General features: G+C 35.7%; 1 protein-coding gene across 1 annotated transcript in view; it reads right to left on the bottom strand.

Annotated features, from left to right (window-relative positions):
• The window catches only part of epha8 (eph receptor A8), a 366079-nt gene that overhangs the window by 143272 nt on the left and 198775 nt on the right, over positions 1 to 24032 (bottom strand). The window contains exon 6 of the mRNA XM_030134865.1: positions 11773 to 12088. Within this exon, the coding sequence (XP_029990725.1) occupies positions 11773 to 12088 (316 nt within the window). The remainder of the gene's footprint in view (positions 1 to 11772; positions 12089 to 24032) is intronic.

Here is a 24032-nt window from a genome sequence, read left to right as displayed (position 1 = left end):
TTTTTTTTTTTTTTTTTTTCCAAAGAAATTCCTTTGTTTTCTTGTAAATGTATCATTTTATCCTCAGAGGATACATGACCTTTTTTTAAAACCAAACATGGCTTCCTATTTAACAGTTTTTCTCATCAATTTATGTCAGTTTTTTTGTCACATATTTTAGTAATTACTTAAACTGACAAGCAGAAAATAAAATATATGAGAAAAAAACTGGTTAGTGTTTGAAAGAAAAGTGATAAATAGACGAGGAAAAAAGTATTAAATTGGCAGCCATGTTTAGTATAAAAACAGGTCATGTAAAGCTGTTTAATTCAGTTAAATTAACAAGAAAAAAACAAAGCCTTATTTGAATTGTTTTTATACCAAACAGGGCTTCCTATTTAACTTTTTTTCTCTCATCAACTTATGAGTTTTTTCTCATATATTTTAGTTTTTTCTTGTAAATTGAACTAGATTGAACTGCTTTACTTGACTTGTTTTTATACTAAATATGGCTTCCGATTTAACAGTGTTTTTCTCATCAATTTATCAGTTTTTTCTCATATATTTTAGTTTTTTTTCTTGTTAATTTAACTGAATTAAACAGCTTTACATCACCTGTTTTTATACTAAACATGCCTGCCAATTTAACATTTTTTTCCGTATCCATTTATCACTTTTCCTTAAACAACTAACCATTTTTTTCTCATATATTTTAGTTTTTTCCTTGTTAATTAGACTAGATTAAACAGCTTTACATGACTTGTTTTTATACCAAACAGGGCTTCCTATTTAACTTTTTTTCTCTCATCAACTTATGAGTTTTTTCTCATATATTTTAGTTTTTTCCTTGTACATTGGACTAGATTAAACAGCTTTACATGACTTGTTTTTATACTAAACATGGCTTCCTATTTAACAGTGTTTTTCTCATCAATTTATCAGTTTTTTCTCATATATTTTAGTTTTTTTCTTGTTAATTTAACTGAATTAAACAGCTTTACATGACCTGTTTTTATACTAAACATGGCCACCAATTTAACTATTTTTTCCTCATCTATTTATCACTTTTCTTTCAAAGACTAACCAGTTTTTTCTCATATATTCTATTTTCTTCTTGTCTATTTAAGTAATTACATAGCTTTATTTGAATTGTTTTTATACCAAACATGGCTTCCTATTTAACTTTTTTTTTTCTAAATTTATCACAGTTTTTTGTCATATACTTTAGTTTTTTCTTTGTTTATTTAAATAGATTACAAAGCTTTACATGGCTTGTTTTTATGCGAAACATGGCTTCCATTTTAACATTTAACTTCCTTTTTTTCCCTCATCCATTTATCACTTTTACTTAAAGGACTAACCAGTTTTTTTCTCATATATTTTAGTTTTTTTCTTGTTAATTTAACTGAATTAAACAGCTTTACATGACCTGTTTTTATACTAAACATGGCTGCCAATTTAACTATTTTTTCCTGATCTATTTATCACTTTTCTTTCAAAGACTAACCAGTTTTTTCTCATATATTTTATTTTCTTCTTGTCAATTTAAGTAATTACATACCTTTATTTGAATTGTTTTTATACCAAACATGGCTTCTTATTTAACTTTTTTTCCCCTAAATTTATCAGTTTTTTGTCATATACTTACTTGTCATATACTTTAACATTTAACTTCCATTTTTTTTCCCTCATCCATTTATCACTTTTCCTTAAAGGACTAACCATTTTTTTCTCATATATTTTAGGTTTTTCTTGTAAATTGGATGAGATTAAACAGCTTTACATGACTTGTTTTTATACTAAACATGGCTTCCTATTTAACAGTTTTTCCCCTCATCAATTTATAATTTTTTTTCTCACATATTTTAGCTTTTTCTTGTCAGTTTATGTATATTACAAAGCTTTATATGCCTTGTTTTTATACCAAACAGGGCTTCCTGTTTAACTTTCTTTTTTTCCCCTCATCAATTTATCAGTTTTTTGTCATATATTTTAGTTTTTTCTTTGTTTATGTATGTAGATTACAAAGCTTTATATGACTTGTTTTTATACTAAACATGACTTCCTATTTAACATTGTTTTTCCGTCATCCATTTTATAATTTTTTTCCTCATATATTTTAGCTTTTTCTTGTTAATTTCAATAGATTACAAAGCTTTATTTGACTTTTTTTTATACTAAACATGACTTCCTATTTAAGTTTTTTTTCTCATCAATTTAAACCAGTTTTTTCTCATATACTTCAGCTTTTTCTGGTTATTTTAAGTATTTACAAAGCTTTATATGCCTTGTTTTTAAACCAAACATGGCGTCCTACTTAACATTTTTTATCATTAATTTATCACAGTTTTTTCCTCATATAATTTAGGGTTTTTTTGTAGATTGAACTAGATTGAACAGCTTTACATGCCTGGCTTTTATACCAAACATGTCTTCCAATTTAACACTGTTCTTCAACAATTCATCGCAGTTTTTTTTCTCATATATTTTATTTTTTTCTTGTAAATTGAACTTGATTAAAAAGCTTTACATGACTTGTTTTTATACTAAACCTGGCTTCCTATTTAACTGTTATTTTCTGTCATCAGTTTATCAGTTTTTTTCTCACATACTCCAGGTTTTCATCTTTATTTAAGTAGATTAAACAGCTTTACATGCCTGCTTTTTATACCAAACATGTCTTCCAATTTAACATTTAACTTCAGTTTTTTTTCCCTCATTCATTTATCACGTTTCCTTCAAAGACTAACCAGTTTTTTTCTGATATATTTTAGTTTTTACTTGTAAATTGAACTAGATTAAACAGCTTTATATCACGTTTTTATACTAAACATGTCTTCCAATTTAACATTTAACTTCAGTTTTTTTTCCCTCATTCATTTATCACGTTTCCTTCAAAGACTAACCAGTTTTTTTCTGATATATTTTAGTTTTTTCTTGTAAATTGAACTAGATTAAACAGCTTTATATCACGTTTTTATACTAAACATGGCTTCCAATTTAACACTGTTCTTCCTCATCAATTCATCGCAGTTTTTTTTCTCATATATTTTAGTTTTTTCTTGTAAATTGAATTTGATTAAAAAGCTTTACATGACTTGTTTTTATACTAAACCTGGCTTCCTATTTAACTGTTATTTTCTGTCATCAGTTTATCAGTTTTTTTCTCACATACTCCAGCTTTTCATCTTTATTTAAGTAGATTAAACAGCTTTACATGCCTGCTTTTTATACCAAACATGTCTTCCTATTTAACCGTGTTTTTCTCACTTTCTCTACGGAGAATCTGCTCGTTTTTCTTCTCATCATGCACATGTTTGCTCTTGCATTCTTGCAGTTTTCTTCCTCCTCCTCTTCCTCACCATTCCCTCTCTCCCTCCCTCCCCCTCCTTGGCCCTATTACTCCTGGTGGGCCTGTCTCAGGGCCTCGGTGCAGTCGACAGAGTGGGAGGGGGGTGGGCTGTAGTCCATTGACTGAACCTCCCACCCCCACTCACCCACCCAGTGCCGCCTCCCTCCTGTGGGCGTCAGGCTTCAGCGGGCATCCTGAGCTGAGTGGATGTGACCGGCCTAAGTGTGTGTGTCTCATATCAGTGTGTCCTCGATCGCTCTCACTGTATGGGGCACTTTAATCCATTCTTCAGCAGCACCGGGAGGCACATGCATTTGCACACACACACACACACATACACACACACACACACACACCTGCACACATGTATGCACAGCTACTACACACAAACTCACTGTAGTTTGACGCAAACTCAAGCAGACGAGGGGGTCCGGTCGAGCGCTTTCTCCTCCCTGTGACACTTTTAACGGCATGTCACGCAAACCCTCCGCCCGCACACGCCCGCACGCGCTCACACACACCCGTGATACCGTGCTCTCAGCCGACGCTCTGCACCTTTTGTCAGGGGAGAACCACTTAAGCACGCTCATATACACACTCACATCCACGCACATCCATGTCTGACTCTGCTGCTGCTGCTTTTTTTTTTTTTTTCTTTCCCATCACCACTTAAGTCGTCTTCCTTTCGCCATCTCGTGCCCTGCGTCTCGTCTGGTCTCGTGTGTGCGTGACTGTGGCCGGGTTTGGCGACGGTTGAACGACGAGGGTGACCCAGTTTGGTGGCAGAACAGACGCACACACACACACACACACACACACAAGGCTGCAAATCCACTTCTATTCCAGCTGCAGTGATGTAACGGAGAGTGAAATACGGAGTAAAAACATCACCTGCAGCCGACTGGGGGGGGGGGGGGGTGTTATCATAAAGTAAATAAAGTGTGTTTACACAGAAACACATTTTATGCTCGTAGACGATAGAATCAACGTGACGTCGAGTAACTTATATCAGTGTCAAAGCAGGATCAGATGGAAAAAATCGGAGGTTTACACACAAACTCCGACTGTTATATGGATTTGACAGATTCACAGGAGTTATCTGTGCACAAGACATGGTTTTTATGGAACTGTTGTTGTTTTTTTTCTTGGAAATTACTGAGTTTTTCACATATCTGACTACTTTATCCTCAAAAAATGTCCAAGTTTTTTTTTCCTCTTATATTTTTGTGTTTTCTCTTGTAAATTTAATCAGATTACAAAGCTTCACATGACTTGTTTTTACAGCAAACATGGCTTCTTAATAAATAGGGTTTTTTCTGGTAAATTCCTGAATGTTTCCCATATTTGACAACTTTATCCAGAGAAAATCCCCACGTTTTTTTTTTGTAAGTCAATGAGTTTGCCAATGAAAACAAAGATTTACATGACTCGTTTTTATACCAAACATAGCCTCCTATTTAATCCTGATTTTTACTTTTTTTTTAAAAACCATTAATTAACTACTTTATACACAGAAAATTCCCAAGTTTTTTTCTCATAAATCAATGAGTTTTCCAAAGTAAACAAATATTTACATGACTTATGTTTATACCAAATATGGCCTCTTAATTAGTAGGGTTTTATTTTTTTTTCTTTTAAATTCCTGAATGTTTCCCATATTTGACTACTTTATCCAGAGAAAATTCCCACGTTTTTTCTCGTAAATCAATGAATTTTCCAATGTAAACAAATATTTACCTGACTTGTTTTTATACCAAACATGGTGTCCTATTTCATAGTTTTTTTCTTGTATGTTTCTCATAAATGGACTACTTTATCCTCAGAAAATTCCCAAGTTTTTTTCTCATAAATGTCTGTTTTCTCTTGTAAATTGACCAGATTACAAAGCTTTACACTACTTTTTTTTTTATATCAAACATGACCTCTTAATCAATTTTTTTTTTTCTTGTAAATTCCTGAGTGTTTCCTCATTTATTGACTAAATTAGCAGTTTTTTTCTCATAAATCAAAGATTTACTCGACTTGTTTTTATACTAAACATGGCGTCCTATTTAATAGTTGTTGTTTTCTTGTAAATTCCTGCCATTTTCTCATAAATTCACCACTTTTTACCCAATATCCAATTTTCTTCCTGTGAATTTAACTATATTAATGAGCTTTAGAGGACTTGTTCAAACACCAACCATGGCGTCCTATTTAATGATTTTTTCCCATAAATTGATGACTTTATCCTCAGAAAAAACATGTTTTTTTTTTTCATACATTTCTGTGTTTTCTCTTGTATATTTAACCAGATTACAAAACCTTATGACTTATTTTTATGCCAAACATGGCTTCTGATTTAATAGTTTTTCCCATAAATGAATGACTCTATCTTCAGAAAACTCCCAAGTGTGTTAATTTAAGAGCTTTGCATGTATTTATACTAAATGTGTCTCCCTATTTCACAGGTTTTCTTCTAAATTCTTAATTATTTTTCATATTTAAGGCTTTACCCTGACAGAACACCCATGTTTTTTTCTGATAAATTAATGAGTTTCCACTTGTAAATGTAACCAGATTCCAGAGATTTACATCACATGTTTTTATATCAAACATATCTCACTAATTAACAGGGTTTTTTTTTCTTCTTGTAAATACCCAAGTTTTTTTCTTATAAATTTACTGTTTTACCCTTAGTGAATGCCCAAAGTTGTTCTCATAAATTCTGCATTTTTTCCTCATTAATTTAAAGATTACAGAGATTTACAGGACTTGTTTTTATACCAAACATGGCTTCTCATTTAACATTTTTTTCTTATAAATTCCTTAGTTTTTCCATTAAATTGATAACATAATCCTGAGAAAATACTCAAGGTTTTTGCTTAGAAATTTAACTAAATTACAAATCTTTGAATGTCTTTTATTAATTATTAACACGACTTTCTTAACAGTATATTTTCCTTGTAAATTCATGAGTTTTCGTCCTAAATTTACCATTTTACCCTTTAAAGCACAGGTGCCCAGGGGCCAAATCTGGCCCACCAAAGGGTCCACAAATGCACCCTTCGGATGCATTTGTGAAATGCAGAAATTACACTAAAATATGAACAATCCTTTTAGTTCAGGTTCCACATCAGAACAATTCAATCTCAAGTGGGCAGGACCAGTAAAATACAATCATAATATATAAATGCTCACAACTCCAAATGTTTCTCTTAGTAAATGTAAATATTTTCATGTATTTACACTAAAATAAAGTATAATTTTGCAAAAAATGTGAATAACCTGAAATGTCTTAAGAGAAGTAAGTACAATTTTAACAATATTCTGCCTGTTACTGAATGTTTTGTGTTTGTAGATCCACTGTGATCTGTCAGTTCTAATGTACATATGAAAATGACAAACTGAGGCAGAATACTGTAAAAAATTATACTTATTTTTTCAGTTTGTTCATGTTATTCACATCTTTTGAAAGGATAATTTGTAGATGTAAACCTTTTCATAATGTAAATTAACTTTTTTCGCTCTAAAATATATAGAAAAGTTTGGAGTTAACATTATTTATATATAATTATGTTATTATTTTACTGGTTCGGCCCACTTCAGATCTAATTTGGCTAAATCTGGCCCGTGAACTAAAATGAGTTTGACAGCCCTGCTTTGGAGAATGCCCGGTTCTTTCTTATAAATTGTGCATTTTTTCCTGTTATAGATCCGACTGGTTCGTAGACCAGACACAGCTTCCTTTTCTTCTACTATCCACCTGAACATATTGCATAAATTAATACGCTTTTACACTGCGGTCTTAAGTTATTAGAGCATTTATGTAGCAGAAGGACTGTCAGCCTTTATAGAAACCTTTCTGACTCGATATAATATAAAACCGTATTAATTCAGCTGCTTTTTTTAGAGCTAAAACTGCAAGGTGTCTGAGCACAAATGTAGGGCAAGGGTGAAACACAGGAGAAGGCATTCTATTCCTGACCCTGGTACAGAGAAATGTGAACTAAAAGACTCCAACTACTGTAAAAGGTTATGTTTTTTATGCAACTTCATCAGCTGGGATTCATTTCCACTACAGAACACAGAAAATATGGATGTTTCTCTATCGTTATACATGCATTACTTTGAAGTAAAAGCATATTTGCTAACTGCAAACATCAAAACTATTTTATCCGTATCTAACATTTTAATGATGAAGCAGCTGCCTGGACTTGGATGGGTGGTCGGTTGCTTGTCGCTTATGGAAAAGCACAGCTTGCGGTGATGTTTTCCTTCCTAAACGTCCCCGTAACAACCTTTCCTCTCCTTTCTATATGACCCCTTGTTTTGCATTTCTATGCAGATGCTAATTGCCCAAAACTAATTATGGAAAGTGGTCCTCTGAACCGGACTGATCCACACAGCACCTTACCTACTCTATTATTTTTGGAAATAAACAGATTAGTCATCAAATTAAAATGAAAAATAATGACATAGAAATTGAAAGAGCGTTCACTAGTAAGTTTACCATTGATGGTAAACTTGATGGGAGGCCACGTATAAGCATGTTAAAGACCAAATTAGTGAAAAACATAACTGTAATTGGTAAAATGAGAATTATACTTGATAAATATTCACTTCTTATACTATATAATTCTATCATTCTTCCATACCTAAATTATGGTGTAGAAATATGAGGAAACAACTACTATTCAAATATTCATCCTATCTTTTTACTTAAAAAAAAAAAAGGCAATAAGAATTATTACTAATGCAGATTTTTATGCACCAACAAACTCTATTTTTTCAGAGCTTAATTTATTGAAAATACATGATGTTGTTGACCTTAATACAGTGGTAGTGATGTACAAGGCACACAATAATGTTGTCTCTCCTTACATCCAGGAGATGTTTGAATGTATGAAAAGTCAGTACAGCCTCAGAGGAACCGGCATTTAAAAAAAAAAAAAAAAAAAAAAGCTAAGGCAAGAACAAATAAAAAAAAATAGGACCAATGGTCCTGTATCTTACCGGCCAAATTCAAAGCTTTGGGAAATGTATCCAGATGTCATTTACTCTCACCCAGTTCTGTGTATTTATTCTATTACAGAAATAGCCCATGTTTTGCTCATATTCCAATCAGATCTGTAAAAAAATTCAAATTCCAACTTGATATCATTGATACTGATTTATTGGATCAATCCACTTCCAATCTGTTATAATGGGAAAATTTTTCAAAGTGGCACCAAATCCAGAATCAGATCCAGATCAAATAATTTCAATCCCTTGTGTTGACATCATCATACAGAAGCTGTATACCAAGTTTGAAGTCAATCAGAACTGGAGTTTGGGAGAAAAAGACGACTGACATTTTTTCCCCATAAGAGCCCATGTTAAATTTTCCGTCAGTTCCAGATCCAGAAGAAGATCCTGATCAGCATGTGGACATTATGTTTTGGTCATCTCCCCATCAGTGCTGGACTGTTGAAATTTACACTGGAGATCATTTATATTTACTGAGTTATTGCATCTATCCACTTCCTATCTCTTATAATGGGGACATTTTTCAAAGTGGCACCAAATCCAGAATCAGATCCAGATCCAAATAATTTCACTAACTTTTGTTGACATCATCATACAGAAGCTGTATACCAAGATTGAAGTCAATCGGAATTGTAGTTTCGGAGAAGAAGACGATTGAAAGTTTTGTAACGGACGACAGATGACAGATGAGGACGACGACAATAGCTTTCCAATATTGATCCTAGTCTTTTAAACAAGGAATGTCCTGGAAGATCAATTCAAACAGTCTAAAATAATCAAAACTTTTAAAAAGATGTACAAATTAACTATTATAACAAATTAAATATGGAGCTCAGGATTGACTAAAGAAACTACTTGTTTAAAAGACCAAGATCAATATTAATAGTTGAGATAAGGACATGATTTACCTGAATTAAAATTAAATATGGATTCTCTTCTGTTGTTTATTTAGCAATGATTACTTTGAATTTTGTTTGTTTGTTTGTTTGTTTGTTTGTTTTCATGTGGAAATTAATAAATTGTAAATAGAGTTAGGCAAAATAAGTCTGTACTTCAGCCTAAACCCTTTCGGTCACATTTGGGGATGTAACGATTACCGGTACAATGATAAAAATTGCAGACGGTTAGTATTACCGTTTAAATTCTAATTATCATGATAACCGTGTTTGATTACCGTACTTTTAGGGGAAAAAAACCCTATGTAAAGATCTGCTTTTATGTCAAATATTTGAGTATAGTTTTAATTCATTGCAATTTTAATTTTCTATACCTAATATTTAGAACCAATATTCACTTTTAAAGTCTTTGAAAAGGTTCGTTAAGCCTCTGTGTGTTATTTATGCAATAAAGTAGAGACATTTTTCAAATTGGATTTTATGTTTTTTGTGTGTTTTCTGTCCTTTTGTGTTTTTATAGTCGGTTAAAGTGAAAAAAAAAAAAAAATAGGCAGATGACATAAATGAGGTTGTGCTGAAAAAAAAACAGATCCCAAACATGGGTATAGTAAACATTTGTTTATATAGTATATAAAGGCAAAATCAAAAGGACTGAAAAACGGACAAAATAGGCTCAGACCACAAAGGGTTAATATTTGAATGTTTCTGCAACAGAAGGGACATTGTGGCAATTATTTTATTTGTTTGTTTTTTGTTGTTGTTTTTTTAAAATACAGATTGGTTAAATTATTTCAGTGTATGTATTAGTACTTTTTGAACATTTTGAGCACAATTTCAACAATACCGCGATAATTATGATAACCGCGATAATTTTGGTCACAATAACCATGATATGAAATTTTCATATGATTACATCCCTAATCACATTATTTACGGAACAATGGATAAGTTGTTTTTGTTTGTTGGTTAAAGTAATTAACGACCGAATAAACTACTACTACTACAACACTTTAAACATAATCTGACAGGAAGCGCTCAGTGTCGAACCAAGAGGGTGTTTACCGCTGGTCTCAGATGGATAAGAAAAAAGAAACGTGTGTAGCTGTACAGAGGAGGAGGAAGAGGAGGAGGAGGAGGAGGAGGAAGAGGAGGAGGAGGAGGAGGAGGAAGAGGAGGAGGAGGAGGAGGAGGAAGAGGAGGAGGAGGAAGAGGAGGAAGAGGAGGAGGAGGAGGAGGAGGAGGAGGAGGAGGAGGAAGAGGAGGAGGAGGAGGAAGGGGGGAAGCGAGCGAAGCGGTGTTGCGTGTCTCGTTCGGCTCGTTTAGCTGACAAACTGCTTTCAGCGTTTAATTATCCATCGCTCTGTGATTAATAGGTTTTAATTAATGTAACCCATTGCGACCCGAAATATGCACAGGTCTCCCAAAGAGGTCGGTCTGTCAGAACACTGCGAAAAAAAAAAAAAAAAAAAAAACTTCCCAAAAAAGACCCAAACCCACTCAGAATGCGGACTACGCAGACGTCTCACTTATTGTTCATTGATGAAGGAGGTTTATTGGACCTCAGAAGAGCTTTTGACCACACGTTGAACTTTTTCAGTTCAGACTGTTTTCCTCCTGATCCACGGCCACAACTTCAAACAGACTCTTTAATGCACTAGAAAGGTTAGAACCTTTCCAAAGGCTTTTTCTGTTTCTGCTTCTCTGAACTCAGATGAAAGTTTTCAGAGCAAATAAATGTGCAGCGCTGACGTTTCATTAGCGTTGCCAGACCAATTCTCAGACGACACTGTCAGTTCGTTTTCAACGTTCAAGCGTTTGTTTTTTTTTTTTTTTAGTGGGTGCGGACCAAAACGCCTCTGGACGTAAATGAACAGACCGACAGCCAATCAAAACAATGAAATGTGTGTGATGTCCAGTTGGTGAATTAAACTTAACAAATCCTGTCAGAACTACTGAAAATGAATCTTTCTTTATCAACACAGGCTGTAGAGTCGTTCTCTGGTTGAATCAGGGTGAATATTTCCATTGGCCAGTGGCATGATGGTCATTCTACGTCCTTCTGCTACCTGTGGTTTATAGTTTTGAAAGTCAATCTCACTACAAGAAAAAAGAACAAGCTTCAAACTGCAACAACGCTCTGAAAATGGCAATTTTTGACAAAGACAAGTGTCCTAACGTGCACATTCCTCCAAAACCCAAACTTCTCTTTCAACAATAGTAGTTATTTTTACTAATTCTGGCATATTTACATAGGTGTATTTTTTTTTTTTTTTACAATAAATTCATAAATATGCATGGTCCCTATTAAATAAACTAATAAAATAAATAAAAAATAAAGCTGCATAAATAAAGTGAAATGATTCAGTTAATTGTGTAGAAATGGTTCCTAGATTCTGTATTTGAACTTTTCTGCAGTTGAATGGCTTCAACCACTCCGGGGATGTTTAGTTTGTCGACTCATCAACAGCAATCGCACAAACAAACAAACAAACAAACAAAGACAGGGCAGCTGATGTGAGGAGGTTTGGTCAGACTCACCCACGCAGGAATCTCGATGCTCCTCGAAGCCGGCGGAGCACACACACCTCCCGATGGGCACCAGCCACTCCCCCTCGGCGCTGCAGTACATCTTCGGGGTGTCCCTCTCCTCGGCGTGATCCACACACTGACCCCTGACCTCCACCAGCGAGGACGAGTCGGCCCCCGTCACCACGTCGGTGAACACGGCCAGGTTGCGGCTCACTCCCACACAGCGTTTGTAGTAAACCCGAACAGAGGTGAGCGCGATGCAGGCGCCGATGTCCTGGAAGGCCAAGTAGAAGCCTCGTCTGTTCAGGGGTCCGACACCTCGCACCTGAGGGGGGGGGGGCACGGACACTGCAGGTCATCACTCAGTTTCAGAACATACAGAGCACTCAAAGTCTGCAGGATGCAAGATTTTCTAAAGTTAAGGCCCTGTTTCCTTGTAAAAGCTCAAACAGTACATGTGGAAAACTGCGAACAGCCTTAATTTAATCTCTGGACTGGAGTTTGGTGTGGTGCTTTGGCAGCAGTCATTAATCAACTGCTCCGCTTGCAACAACAACCTGGAAACACGGATGTTTTTACATTTTTATGTGCTTGTTTTTCACATTATACTGTACCTCAGCTGACAATCTTGTTAACACCTGCAAACTTGTAAAGATAAAAATAAAGATAAAAATAAAAATAAATAAATAAACTTTTGTAAACAACACACAAGGCATTTTGAAAGTTTGTTCTGGGAAGTATGTGAGGAAGATTTTTTTTCTGAAGTGTCTCTGTCTACAGTACAGTCGGACTAACTTTCTCATGTGTCTGTTCCAGTGGTTTCCAACCTTTTTTGGCTCCTGACCCCATTTTAACAAAACAAATTTCTGGCGACCCCATACATTCAAAATTTTTTTGCTAAAATTAATTTGTTTTTGATCATGTAATAGTTTGCTTTACTATGTTGCAAATAAACGTTAATTTTAGACGACATTTAGTCTATATAATGTATATTATTATTGACGGAGGCAGTAAATCCAGGTGTAGATTACTGCACAAAGTGAAAATTTTATTTTCCTTGGTCAGGATATGTACAGTCAGTCCAGCTTGGATTTACAAGGAGGACAATTAATACTGAACAAACAAGAACTGAAACTATGAATTATGAAAGAGCTGCAGCATCTGAATCTGACCACAGTGAACATTTGACAGATAAACAGAACCACAGTGCTGCAGTTTCAGACTCACTGTTTGTCATGTCTTTTATTTTTTGGGATTGTCTCTCTCTCAACTCACCATATATTTTTATTCGTAAGTTGCTTTTTTTTTTGTATCAATTGCTAGAAATTTCAGACGACCCCATTTGAATTCCAGACGACCCCACATGGGGTCCCGACCCCAAGGCTGAAAAACACTGCCTTAAAGAGAGGGTAGACAGTAAGTCTCTGACTCATCAATTTGTGGACAGTGAAGGAAACAACAAGCTGGACATGTTCACAGCAGGTGGTCATACATGTGATGTCATGTTTAAAAGCAGAATACTGGACTATGCAACATTCCACTTTCTTCGTCAGTGAACAGAAGCATCACACATGCACAGGAAATTGTCTATTTTTTCCATTCATCCAAGCCTCCAGTGTTTTGTTAAATCTTTCCAATTAGAATATCAGTGGTGTAGTCCAGGGTATACAGCGTAGACCTACTGATTTTTCAGTCAGTGTTGGGTATACCCACTTCTAAATCCCCCTAATACGCACCATTCAGTCGTATATATCTACAGTCTACTCTCGTTAAACCGCCCGCCGTTATACCGCCATTTCCGCCTATCGCCATCCGCCAGCCCAGTTCCATGCACAAACAACACTTATACCATTGATTTCCCGACCGTTATCCCGCCAGCGTGATTGCCATCGAGTACACATAAATTTTAACAATGCACTGAAACAAACGCGCCAGACGCTGATCGCGACAAGCTACGAGTAGGTCTACGGAACGGCCACCGTTCATTTATCGCAGAACACTCAGTAGGTCAGGATGTCGGGAAGAGGACGTGGGATTAAGCCAAAGCCTCAAGATGATGGGGTGTCATTTCCCGACACGGTATAATAATGCTTAAAATGTTTCCCCACTTTAAATGATCCCTTACAACATAACAGAATCAAGATTTATTTAGAAACGCAATTAGAACGGGTTAACGGAGGCAGCATAGACATCATATAGTAAAGACATGCACATTATGGACGCAACCCGTTGTAACGCCATTTTCGCTATACCGCCAATTTGGCCGTGAACGGAAGTTGGCGGTATAACGAGAGTAGACTGTATATATAATATCTGCAGCCAAACGTCCCATGTTTTCCCCTCAGATGGTGAAGCCATGACCCGCCCTACTCCTCCTCTAATTGGCTAGTACTTGGCACCTTCACTGATTACATTGGTTAACTTTAGGCATGAGGACTGATGAGCCAATCAGAGGCAGAGTAGGGCGGGTCATACCAAGGAAAATATTGCTAACTTAGCACCAGAGCCAGGGCTCTGCTTAGCGCTGTCCACCTCTGGAACCTGATTGGACACTTCCTCAGGTGCCAATGCCACCCCAGTTGATTGACAGGTCAATGCACGTCTCATTGAAAAATGCGCAATTATTGGAAATGCGAACAAGAAAGGCAGAATAAATGTCTTTCAAGTGAATGACACATATGGAGAGAACCTACTTTGATGGAATCCACAATTCTGAGGTCAGTTTTAAGGTGGTTTCAGAATGAGTCGCTGTTTTAAACTACTGGACATATGACTGCATATTTAAAGAAGAGATGTTGCCGCCATTAGTTAAACTATGCAAGTAGGCTAATGTTATGAAACGCCAATGTTATTAAAGGCTAACGTTATGAAAGGCTAACATTATGAAAGGCTAATGTTATTAAAGGCTAACGTTATGAAAGGCCAATGTTATGAAAGGCTAACATTATTACAGGCTAACATTATTAAAGGCTAACATTATTAAAGGCTAACGTCATGAAAGGCTAACATTATGAAAGGCTAACGTTATTATAGGGTAATATTATTACAGGCTAACATTATTAAAGGCTAACGTCATGAAAGGCTAACATTATTAAAGGCTAACATTATGAAAGGCTAACATTATTACAGGCTAACATTATTAAAGGCTAACGTCATGAAAGGCTAACATTATTAAAGGCTAACATTATGAAAGGCTAACGTTATTAAAGGGTAATATTATGAAAGGCTAACGTCATGAAAGACTAACGTTATTAAAGGCTAATGTTATTAAAGGCTAACATTATGAAAGGCTAACGTTATGAAAGGCTAACATTATGAAAGGCTAATGTCATTAAAGGCTAATGTTATGAAAGGCTAATGTTATTAAAGGCTAATGTTATTAAAGGCTAACGTTATGAAAGGCCAACATTATGAAAGGCTAACGTTATGAAAGGCTAATGTTATTAAAGGCTAATGTTACGAAAGGCTAATGTTATTAAAGGCTAATGTTATTAAAGGCTAACGTTATGAAAGGCTGACATTATGAAAGGCTAATGTTATTAAAGGCTAACATTATGAAAGGCCAACATTATGAAAGGCTAACGTTATGAAAGGCTAATGTTATTAAAGGCTAATGTTATGAAAGGCTAACGTTATTAAAGGCTAATGTTATTAAAGGCTAACGTTATGAAAGCCAGATGCAATGAAAGGCTAATATTATGAAAGGCTAACATTATTACTGGCTAACATTATTAAAGGCTAACGTTATGAAAGCCAGATGTGATGAAAGGCTAATGTTATGAAAGGCTAACATTATCCTATATTTGCCTCATGTATTTCCATTTCCATTCATGCAGCTGCTTGTGTTTCCAGTAAAACCTACAAACCGCTCCTGATCAAGTCATGATAATTTTATAATAGTGAGCAAATACTGCAGATGGATTTTTGGGTAAACTAAATACAGTAGTCTGACATGGTACTGTTTCTAAAACGGCATTTTTCTGGACTACTTAAAAAAAGAAAGAGTATACCCACTTCTCCAGGGACCACTGCAGCATATGCAGGGTAAACACACTGATTTATACAATAAGATGTTTGAAAAGGGAAGGACACAGTCTGTTCATAATCTAAACAGGAATAATGTGTACTGACAAAAACACAATGTAACTGAGGTTTAATTTCTTCCTTTATCTCCAATGCTCTAAATATGTTAATGTGTTGTGTTTGCTTATGTGTGTTTTGTTTTTTGGTGACGACTCCCAAGGCTGCTTTAATTTTCTGTTTATTTTAATATTGAATTGTAATGTATGAAGTTAAAAACATACATATTCAATTTAAATATCAAGATTTTAGTCCCTTTAAATGACCTGTATGTCGTATTTCTACTCTGAAACACTCCAAAAATTACCTAAACATGTAATATGAGCTGTTTTGTTTTTGTTTACGGACAGATTTGATGGATTGAACAGATTTTTCATTGTTAAACTGACTCAACATGCCCTCGATCCATCAACGCTGTGTGCTAATTAGACAGCTAATTATGAGTGTTGAAGATCTGTCTCACTTAGAATCAGGATGTTTCCATCGTTTCTTCATATAGATGTCAGAAACAAAACATATTCTATTAAATCAGAGTCACCAATCGTCGTTTCAGTTCTAATTTTACTTTTATTTCACTGCTACGAACACACGACACCATTCATGAGTAATATTTCTACCAAAATACATCAAATATTGTAATATTTGCTTTAAAATTACAGATGGTCTTTATTTATAGCTGTTTTTTTACAAGATCAGGATACAAAATTGACAAATATCTTTATCGGATAAACAGATTGACAAGATAACCTGTTGCAGCACAATGAAAAATATCGTATATTATATGACTTGGGTATTAATGAGCAAGTTTGAACGAGGTGAAAATTATTCCAATTATAAGTAAGTATTTAATTCACAAAACCACACGCCTCCATTTTACTCATTAGAGTCATTAGTCATTATAGTTGAGTCATAATTTGCTGTTAATTGATGTTCATTTATTTTTACCAGGGCTGCCAATCAATTAAAAACTAACTAATTACATGCTTTCTAATGATTTAATCTCAATTAAATGGCATATATCAATATGGTGATATAATGAAGTAGTATATTTTATATTATAGCAACATCTGCAACTAAATATATTTGGTTAGTTGCATTTATTTTTCCTCATTTTGGACTTTTTATTTGCATTTTAGTGGAAATATTATAACGTGGATTTGTGTTGGAATATTCGTCACTTGACTCTTTTATTTTTAAGTGGATCGATAAACCCCCCTCTGTGCCTTTTCTTTAACAGGACTCAGTGTGAACTTGGTGGATAAAAAGTAAGGAATTTAAAGTTTGCTCCCACCTCATATCCAACATTTAAATTCCAATGGAAGAGTGAATCAATGAGGCAGACGTTCTAAACTTTAAAGGTCAACTTGTCTTTTATGTAAAGCCCGTTAAGCCTCCGTTAACCTCCGGCCCTCTACCCATGAAATTGACCTGCAGTCTATTATAATCTGTTGAGTGACTGAGTTGGTTAATTTGTCACCGCTCGACTGTCTCGGTCTGCGTCGGAGCATCTTAACCAGTTCAAACAGTCTGGTCTGGAGTCGCTTTTCAACGTGGAACAGCAAAATCCACAGGTCCTTATTTATAGCTGTTTTTTTACAAGATCAGGATACAAAATTGACAAATATCTTATCGGATAAACAGACTGACAAGATAACCTGTTGCAGCACAATCAAAAATACCGTATATTTCATAACTTGAGTATTAATGAGTAAGTTTGAACGAGGTGAAAATTATTATAAGTCCACGTCTCCATCCCGAACGACTCACTTCCTGTGTCGTCTTGTGCTGTTTTCATTAAAGAAATATCGTCTGTATGAACAAACATGGTTCCTTTAACCCCGGGGTGTCAAACTCATTTTCTTTCAGGCGCCACATTCAGCCTAATATGATCTAAAGTGGGCCGGACCAGTAAAATAATATAAATAACAGGTTAAAGCTATACCGTATGATGTGGCATTTTTACACTTTTCTTTTGTCATCTTAAAATGCTCCTAATAAGTGTGTGTCAAACTAAAATGTAAAAGAAATCCACCAGGTATTGAAACTCAAAAATGTTTAATTCTCGTATATTTCTGATAAAAGTCTGACCAATCATTTTAGTCGGTCCGAATAAAATAATTGGCCGAACCTGGCTGAGCCTCCTGTCAATCATCCATTACGGCCGTCCAGCATCTGATCCATTATCACCGTCTCCACATCCTATACGGGTACCTCTGAATCTGACGTATCACTCGCGCTGCTTCTCCTGTCACAGACCACAGCCTTTCTAGGATGTGTGTGGATAGAACTCAAATGCTCATGTGGAAGGGAATAAACAGATTTATTAACAGAAACAACTACTAAGGAGAACAAACAGGAGTCCGATGAATGAAGGATGGAGATAAAAGTCTGGAAGTCAGCTGTACTAGACTGAACAGGTCTGCATAAAGCTCAGCTTTTATGACAGTGGGACTCATACAGGTACATGTACATGGTGTCACACAATGTAGGATGATGTAGGATGATAATTGTGTGGACTATGAAACCTCAAATGTCCACGGAAAAATTCGCGGAGGCCACGCGTTCACAGTGCGCGCGCCCGTCGCCTGGGCATCTCATCTCCATGGTGCAGTGAAGACACTGACCCAGCGCTGCACAGACCAGACCCTTAAATACAGGGTCTACTGATGGAACAGGGGCCGCGGGCCCGCGGCAGGTGGATGATGCATCTGATTACTGAGGGAGGGGTCCGCGGACACACCGAAGTGGACCGGACCTGCCATCAGGTGAGAGGAGCATCAGAGCCTGAGCCTGAGCATCAGAGCTCAGGCAAGGGGAAGTGGGCGGGGCTTTGGAGGGAGGCGGGTTGTTCATGTTCAAACTTTTACTAAGTGCTGTGAGAAATGCCACATCGGTAGGTACAGCTTTAAGAACGTATAAATAATGTCAACACCAAAGTTATCTCTCTGTTTTTGAGTGAAAAAAGTAAAATTCCACACTGAAAATGTTTACATCTACGAACTGTACTTGAACATAACGTGAACAAATATGAACGACCTGAAAATTGTAAAGAAAAATAAGTGCAATTTTAACAATATTACGCCTCAATTTATCATTTATACATGAGAATGACAACTTAGAGATCACAGTGGATCTACAAATACACAAAATATTTAGTAACAGGCAGAATATTGGTAAAATTTTACATACGACTCTTAAGAAATTTCATATTGTTCAAATTTGTTCAGGTCATTTAATTTTTTTGTGAAAGGATAGTCTGTAAATATAAACATTTTTGTGTAATTTTACTTTTTTTACACAAAAAAAAGACAAAAATTTGCGTTTTTCATTATTTATAGGATATGATACAGTCTACTCTCGTTAAACCGCCTGCCGTTATACCGCCATTTCTGCTTATCGCCATCCGCCAGCCCAGTTCCATGCACAAACAGCACTTATACCATTGATTTCCCGACCGTTATACCGCCAGCGTCGCGTCGCGGCACCTCCGAGGTGCGCCGCCGTGGCACCTCCGAGGTGCGGCTCCCAGTGTTGTCTTTTCCGTGGAAACCGGGTCGAAATGGCTCTTTGAGTGTTAAAGGTTGCCGATCCCTGCCTTACAACATAACAGAATCAAGATTTATTTAGAAACGCAATTAGAACGGGTTAACGGAGGCAGCATAGACATCATATAGTAAAGACATGCACATTATGGACGCAACCCGTTGTAACGCCATTTTCGCTATACCGCCAATTTGGCCGTGAACGGAAGTTGGCGGTATAACGAGAGTAGACTGTAGTATTTTACTGTTCTGACCCACTTCAGACTGAATTGACCTAAAATGATTTTCACATCCTTAATTGTTATTACCTTCATTATAATTTTTGCATTTCACACATTCATCCCAGGGTTCGGATTGGACCCTTTGGTGGGCTGGTTTTGGGCCCCGGGCCGCATGTTTGACACCTGTGCTTTAACCTATAAAGACCCAGAGCTGCTTCTGTGGCACTTCCCAAATAATTTTTTTCCTCTATATTGAACATTTCTGAAGTGATTTATCACCATTTATTGTAATATTATCCTCTGTATTTTGACTTTTTTTCAGTGGAAATCAGGTATTTCCCTACACTTAATTCACTGATCATTTCATTTTTTTGTTTTACTTAGATCCCATTAGCAACTGAAACATCAGTTGCTATTCTTCCTGGGATCTTCTCTGCATTACATCAGAATTTTAATTATTTACATTAATCTTACACCATTCACACCCACACACACACACACAAATGGGACATATACAACAGCCCAATGCAATAAAAATAAATAAACAAAATAAGTGCTATACATTTATACTCATTCACCAAACAACAGCTGTCTGATACAAATCATAAGACATCGTTCAATGTTATCAATATTCTTTCCATTTTGTGTCCATTGTGTAAACAAGAAAAGTTTGAATTTCCTTTGAAAACATTTCAAAACCTCATGTAGATGTTCATAAATCTCAGATTAAAGTTTAGGGTTATTAGATCAAATACTGAGAAAACTGAATAAAAACTGACATTTTCATCAAAATATGTCATAAAAATGAACATAAACCCAGTGTGTCCATCCACTGTCACTGATCCAACTCCATGGGTTTTACTGGTGAGTCAGTGTTGGAGAAGATGACGGTGTTTCCATGGTAACTACGGAGCCTCTGAGCGTCCAAATGGGTCATATCTGATGACCATGAAAAGATGAAGAATTGTATTTTGATCCAAGGATTAACTAAAACTATTTTAGTTATTTAATTATTCATTCGGCTTTACCAATCAATCAAACTTTATTTGTTTAGCACTTTTCATACATGGTACATGTAGCACAAAGTGCTTCACATCAAACCGCCCACTGTCCTGCAGTTCCAACTAAAAATAAAAGCAACAAAGTGAAGCAATGTTTACAGTAAGAGTTTAATTAAAAGCTAAACTAAAAAGATAAGGTTTGAGTTTACTTTTAAAAATATGAACACTGGCAGCAGACCTCAGGTCAGGTCGGCTGTTCCACAGTTTGAGGCCATAAAAGCTGAATGAGGCCTCACCATGAGTTCTAGTGTGGACTCTAGGAACAGTTAAGAGATTAGTACCTGAGGACCTGAGGGTCCGAGAGCGCTCATATGTTAAAAGCAAATCAGATAAAAAAATGGGGCTAAGACCATTAAGAGTTTTAAAAACCAATAAAAGCACTTTAAAATCGATCCTGAAGCTCACAGGGAGCCAGTGCAGCTGCTTTAGAGTCTGGTTTGGACCAGCTGTACATGTAAAGTGTCATGAGATAACTTCTGTTACCTTCACCAAGGAGGTTATGTGTCTGTCTATCTGTTTTTCTGTCTGTCTGCTTTTCTGTCTGTTTGTCTGTCTGTCTGTCTGTCTGTCTGCTTTTCTGTCTGTCTGTCTGTCTGTCTGCTTTTCTGTCTGTCTGTCTGTCTGTCTGTCTGTCTGCTTTTCTGTCTGTCTGTCTGTCTGTCTGTCTGCTTTTCTGTCTGTCTGTCTGTCTGTCTGCTTTTCTGTCTGTTTTTCTGTCTGTTTGTCTGTCTGTCTGTCTGTCTGTCTGTCTGTTTGTCTGTCTGTCTGTCTGTCTGCTTTTCTGTCTGTTTGTCTGTCTGTCTGTCTGTCTGTCTGACTGTCTGTTTATCTGTCTCTGTCTGTCTGTCTGTCTGTCTGTCTGTCTGTTTATCTGTCTGTCTGTCCATGTGCAGGATAACTCAAAAAGTTATGGACGGATTTGGATGAAAATTTCAGGAAATGTCGATACCGGCACAAGGAATAAATGATTAAATTTTGGTGGTGATCGGGGGTGTGTGTGTGTGTGTGTGTGTGTGTGTGTGGGGGGGGGGGGGCACTGATCTTCCTTGGCGGAGGTCTGCGCTCTTCAAGTGCTTCTAGTCATGATTTGCAGCTATATAAATAAAACTTCATTGATTGATTGAGTAGCCTAAGGTCAAAGGTCACTGTGGCCTCATGTCAGTCCATTTCTATTTCTGTAACATCTCAAAAATGCCCGGAAGGAATTTCTTAAAATTTAGTACAAACTTTCAGTTGGATTCGAGGATGAACTGATTCCATTTTGGGGTCAAAATGTTAAGATGGTTTTGACTTCACAAAAACCTATTTTGGACACAACAACCAGTAATTAAACAACCTGCCGAGAATAATACGACGTAAGACAGTGAGCCCATCTGATTAGCTCGTTTCAAAGCTCTGGACTTTTTTCAAATTTTCCCATGATTCAAAGCAAAGTAATGTCCTAAAATACAGCCACATGTACACCTGTAAGTAACTCCTGATAAAGATTATTCAGTCTCAAGTTTCTAAAGTCATCATCTGCTGCATCCACAAGGTTACATCCACTTTTACAGTTTTAGATTTGAGCCATGTTTGACTTGAAAGTAAGTTTTCCCATGATTCAAAACTAGAAGACACTGACTGTTCTTGTTTTAGCCTTTTGTTAAAGACAAAAACTAATAAATATTCCCTTTCTACATCCAGTCTAACATCTTTTCCTCCTGTTGTAACCCTAACCCTATGACCTTTTAAAGCTCTGTGTAAAGGCTGGAAAAGGGTTAAATGGAAACGACATCACGGACTTTAGATCAGGGCTGTCAAACTCATTTTAGTTCAGGGGCCACATTAAGCCAAATTTAATCTGAAGTGGGCCAGACCAGTGAAATAATAACATAATAATAAAGAAATAATGTCAACTCCATCCTTTCCTCTATGTTTAATAGTAAAAAAAAAAAGCAAAATTATACGAGGAAAATATTTACATCTACCAACTATCCTTCAAAACAATGTGAATAACCTGAACAAACTGAAATTTATTAAAGAAAACTAAGTGTAATTTTAACAATATTCTGTCTCAGTTTATCATTTACACATGTGCATTATAACTTACAAGTCAGAATGGATCTACAAATACACAAAACATGTAATAACAGGCAGAATATTGGGAAACTTGCACTTCAGACATTTCCAAATGTTCATATTTGTTCAGGTTATTCATGTTTTTTTGTGAAATGATAGTTTGTTTTAGTGTAAATACAATATATTTTCATGTCATTTTATTATTATTACTTTTTTTTTTTTTTTTCATTTTATTTAGTCATTCCACTCTAAATGATTGGAAGGGAGCAGGAAGAAGAAAACTTATAATTCCTGCTCCTTTCTTGAAACATCTGCTTTCAACATATCTGATATAAGCAGATGTTTCAAGAAAGGAGCAGGAATTATACATTTTCTTCATCCTGCTCCTTTCCAATCATTTAGATTGGAATGAATAAATAAAATGAAAAAAAAAAAAAAAGACATGAAAATGTTTCAATTTACAGAGAAACATTTGGAGTTATGAGTATTTATGAGTTATTATTATAGTATTTTACTGATCCGACCCACTTGAGATTAACCCTTTCATGCATGAATTATGAGAACCTTAATCAAGATTTTTTTCCTGAGTGGTTTTATTCCTCTTTAGGCATGAAAAAAAAAAAACAATCACATTGTTTTTTGTTTTTTTTTAAATAAACCTGTTTTTCATGGAGTTACAAAAATGTCCACTCAGCTACACCATGAATTTTATTCTTGAAGCAAAGAAACATGTATTTAAAACCCAATACCATAAAGTGATATGAAAACAGTGAAATGAAACCATGTTTAATGCAGCTAATCTGATGTTTTCTCACATTTTAACATATTCTAATACTAGTTATTACTCACCTCATGGAGATAATATGCAAAAAATAAATATTAACAATTGATTTCCACTCAAGAACCAATCAAGAACAGCAAAGTTACAATAATGGTATGAATTGCAGTTTATGAGATGATGCACAAGTGTCCACTGTGTTGGTTGATATGGAACTAAAACAACAAAACCCATGAATATACAAGAGAACAGCTGTAGAGTAACTGTCCACTGGAGTGACCACTAAGCATGAAAGGGTTAAATTGGTCTGCATGTGGAACCTGAACTAAAATGATTAATATCTTGAATATAATTTTTGCATTTCATAAACTCATCCCACGGGCCAGACTGGACTCTTTGGGGGGCCGGATTTGTCCCCCCCCGGGCCGCATGTTTGAGACCTCTGCTGTAGATCCTTTGAGAATATGCTAAAATGAATCAAACCTGAAATGAAAGAGCCTTTATATGTATTTTTGTTTACAGTGTCATA

This window comes from Sphaeramia orbicularis, chromosome 5, assembly GCF_902148855.1.
Source record: "Sphaeramia orbicularis chromosome 5, fSphaOr1.1, whole genome shotgun sequence".
NCBI lineage: Eukaryota > Metazoa > Chordata > Actinopteri > Kurtiformes > Apogonidae > Sphaeramia > Sphaeramia orbicularis.
This window is presented reverse-complemented; position numbering and strand designations above follow the sequence as displayed.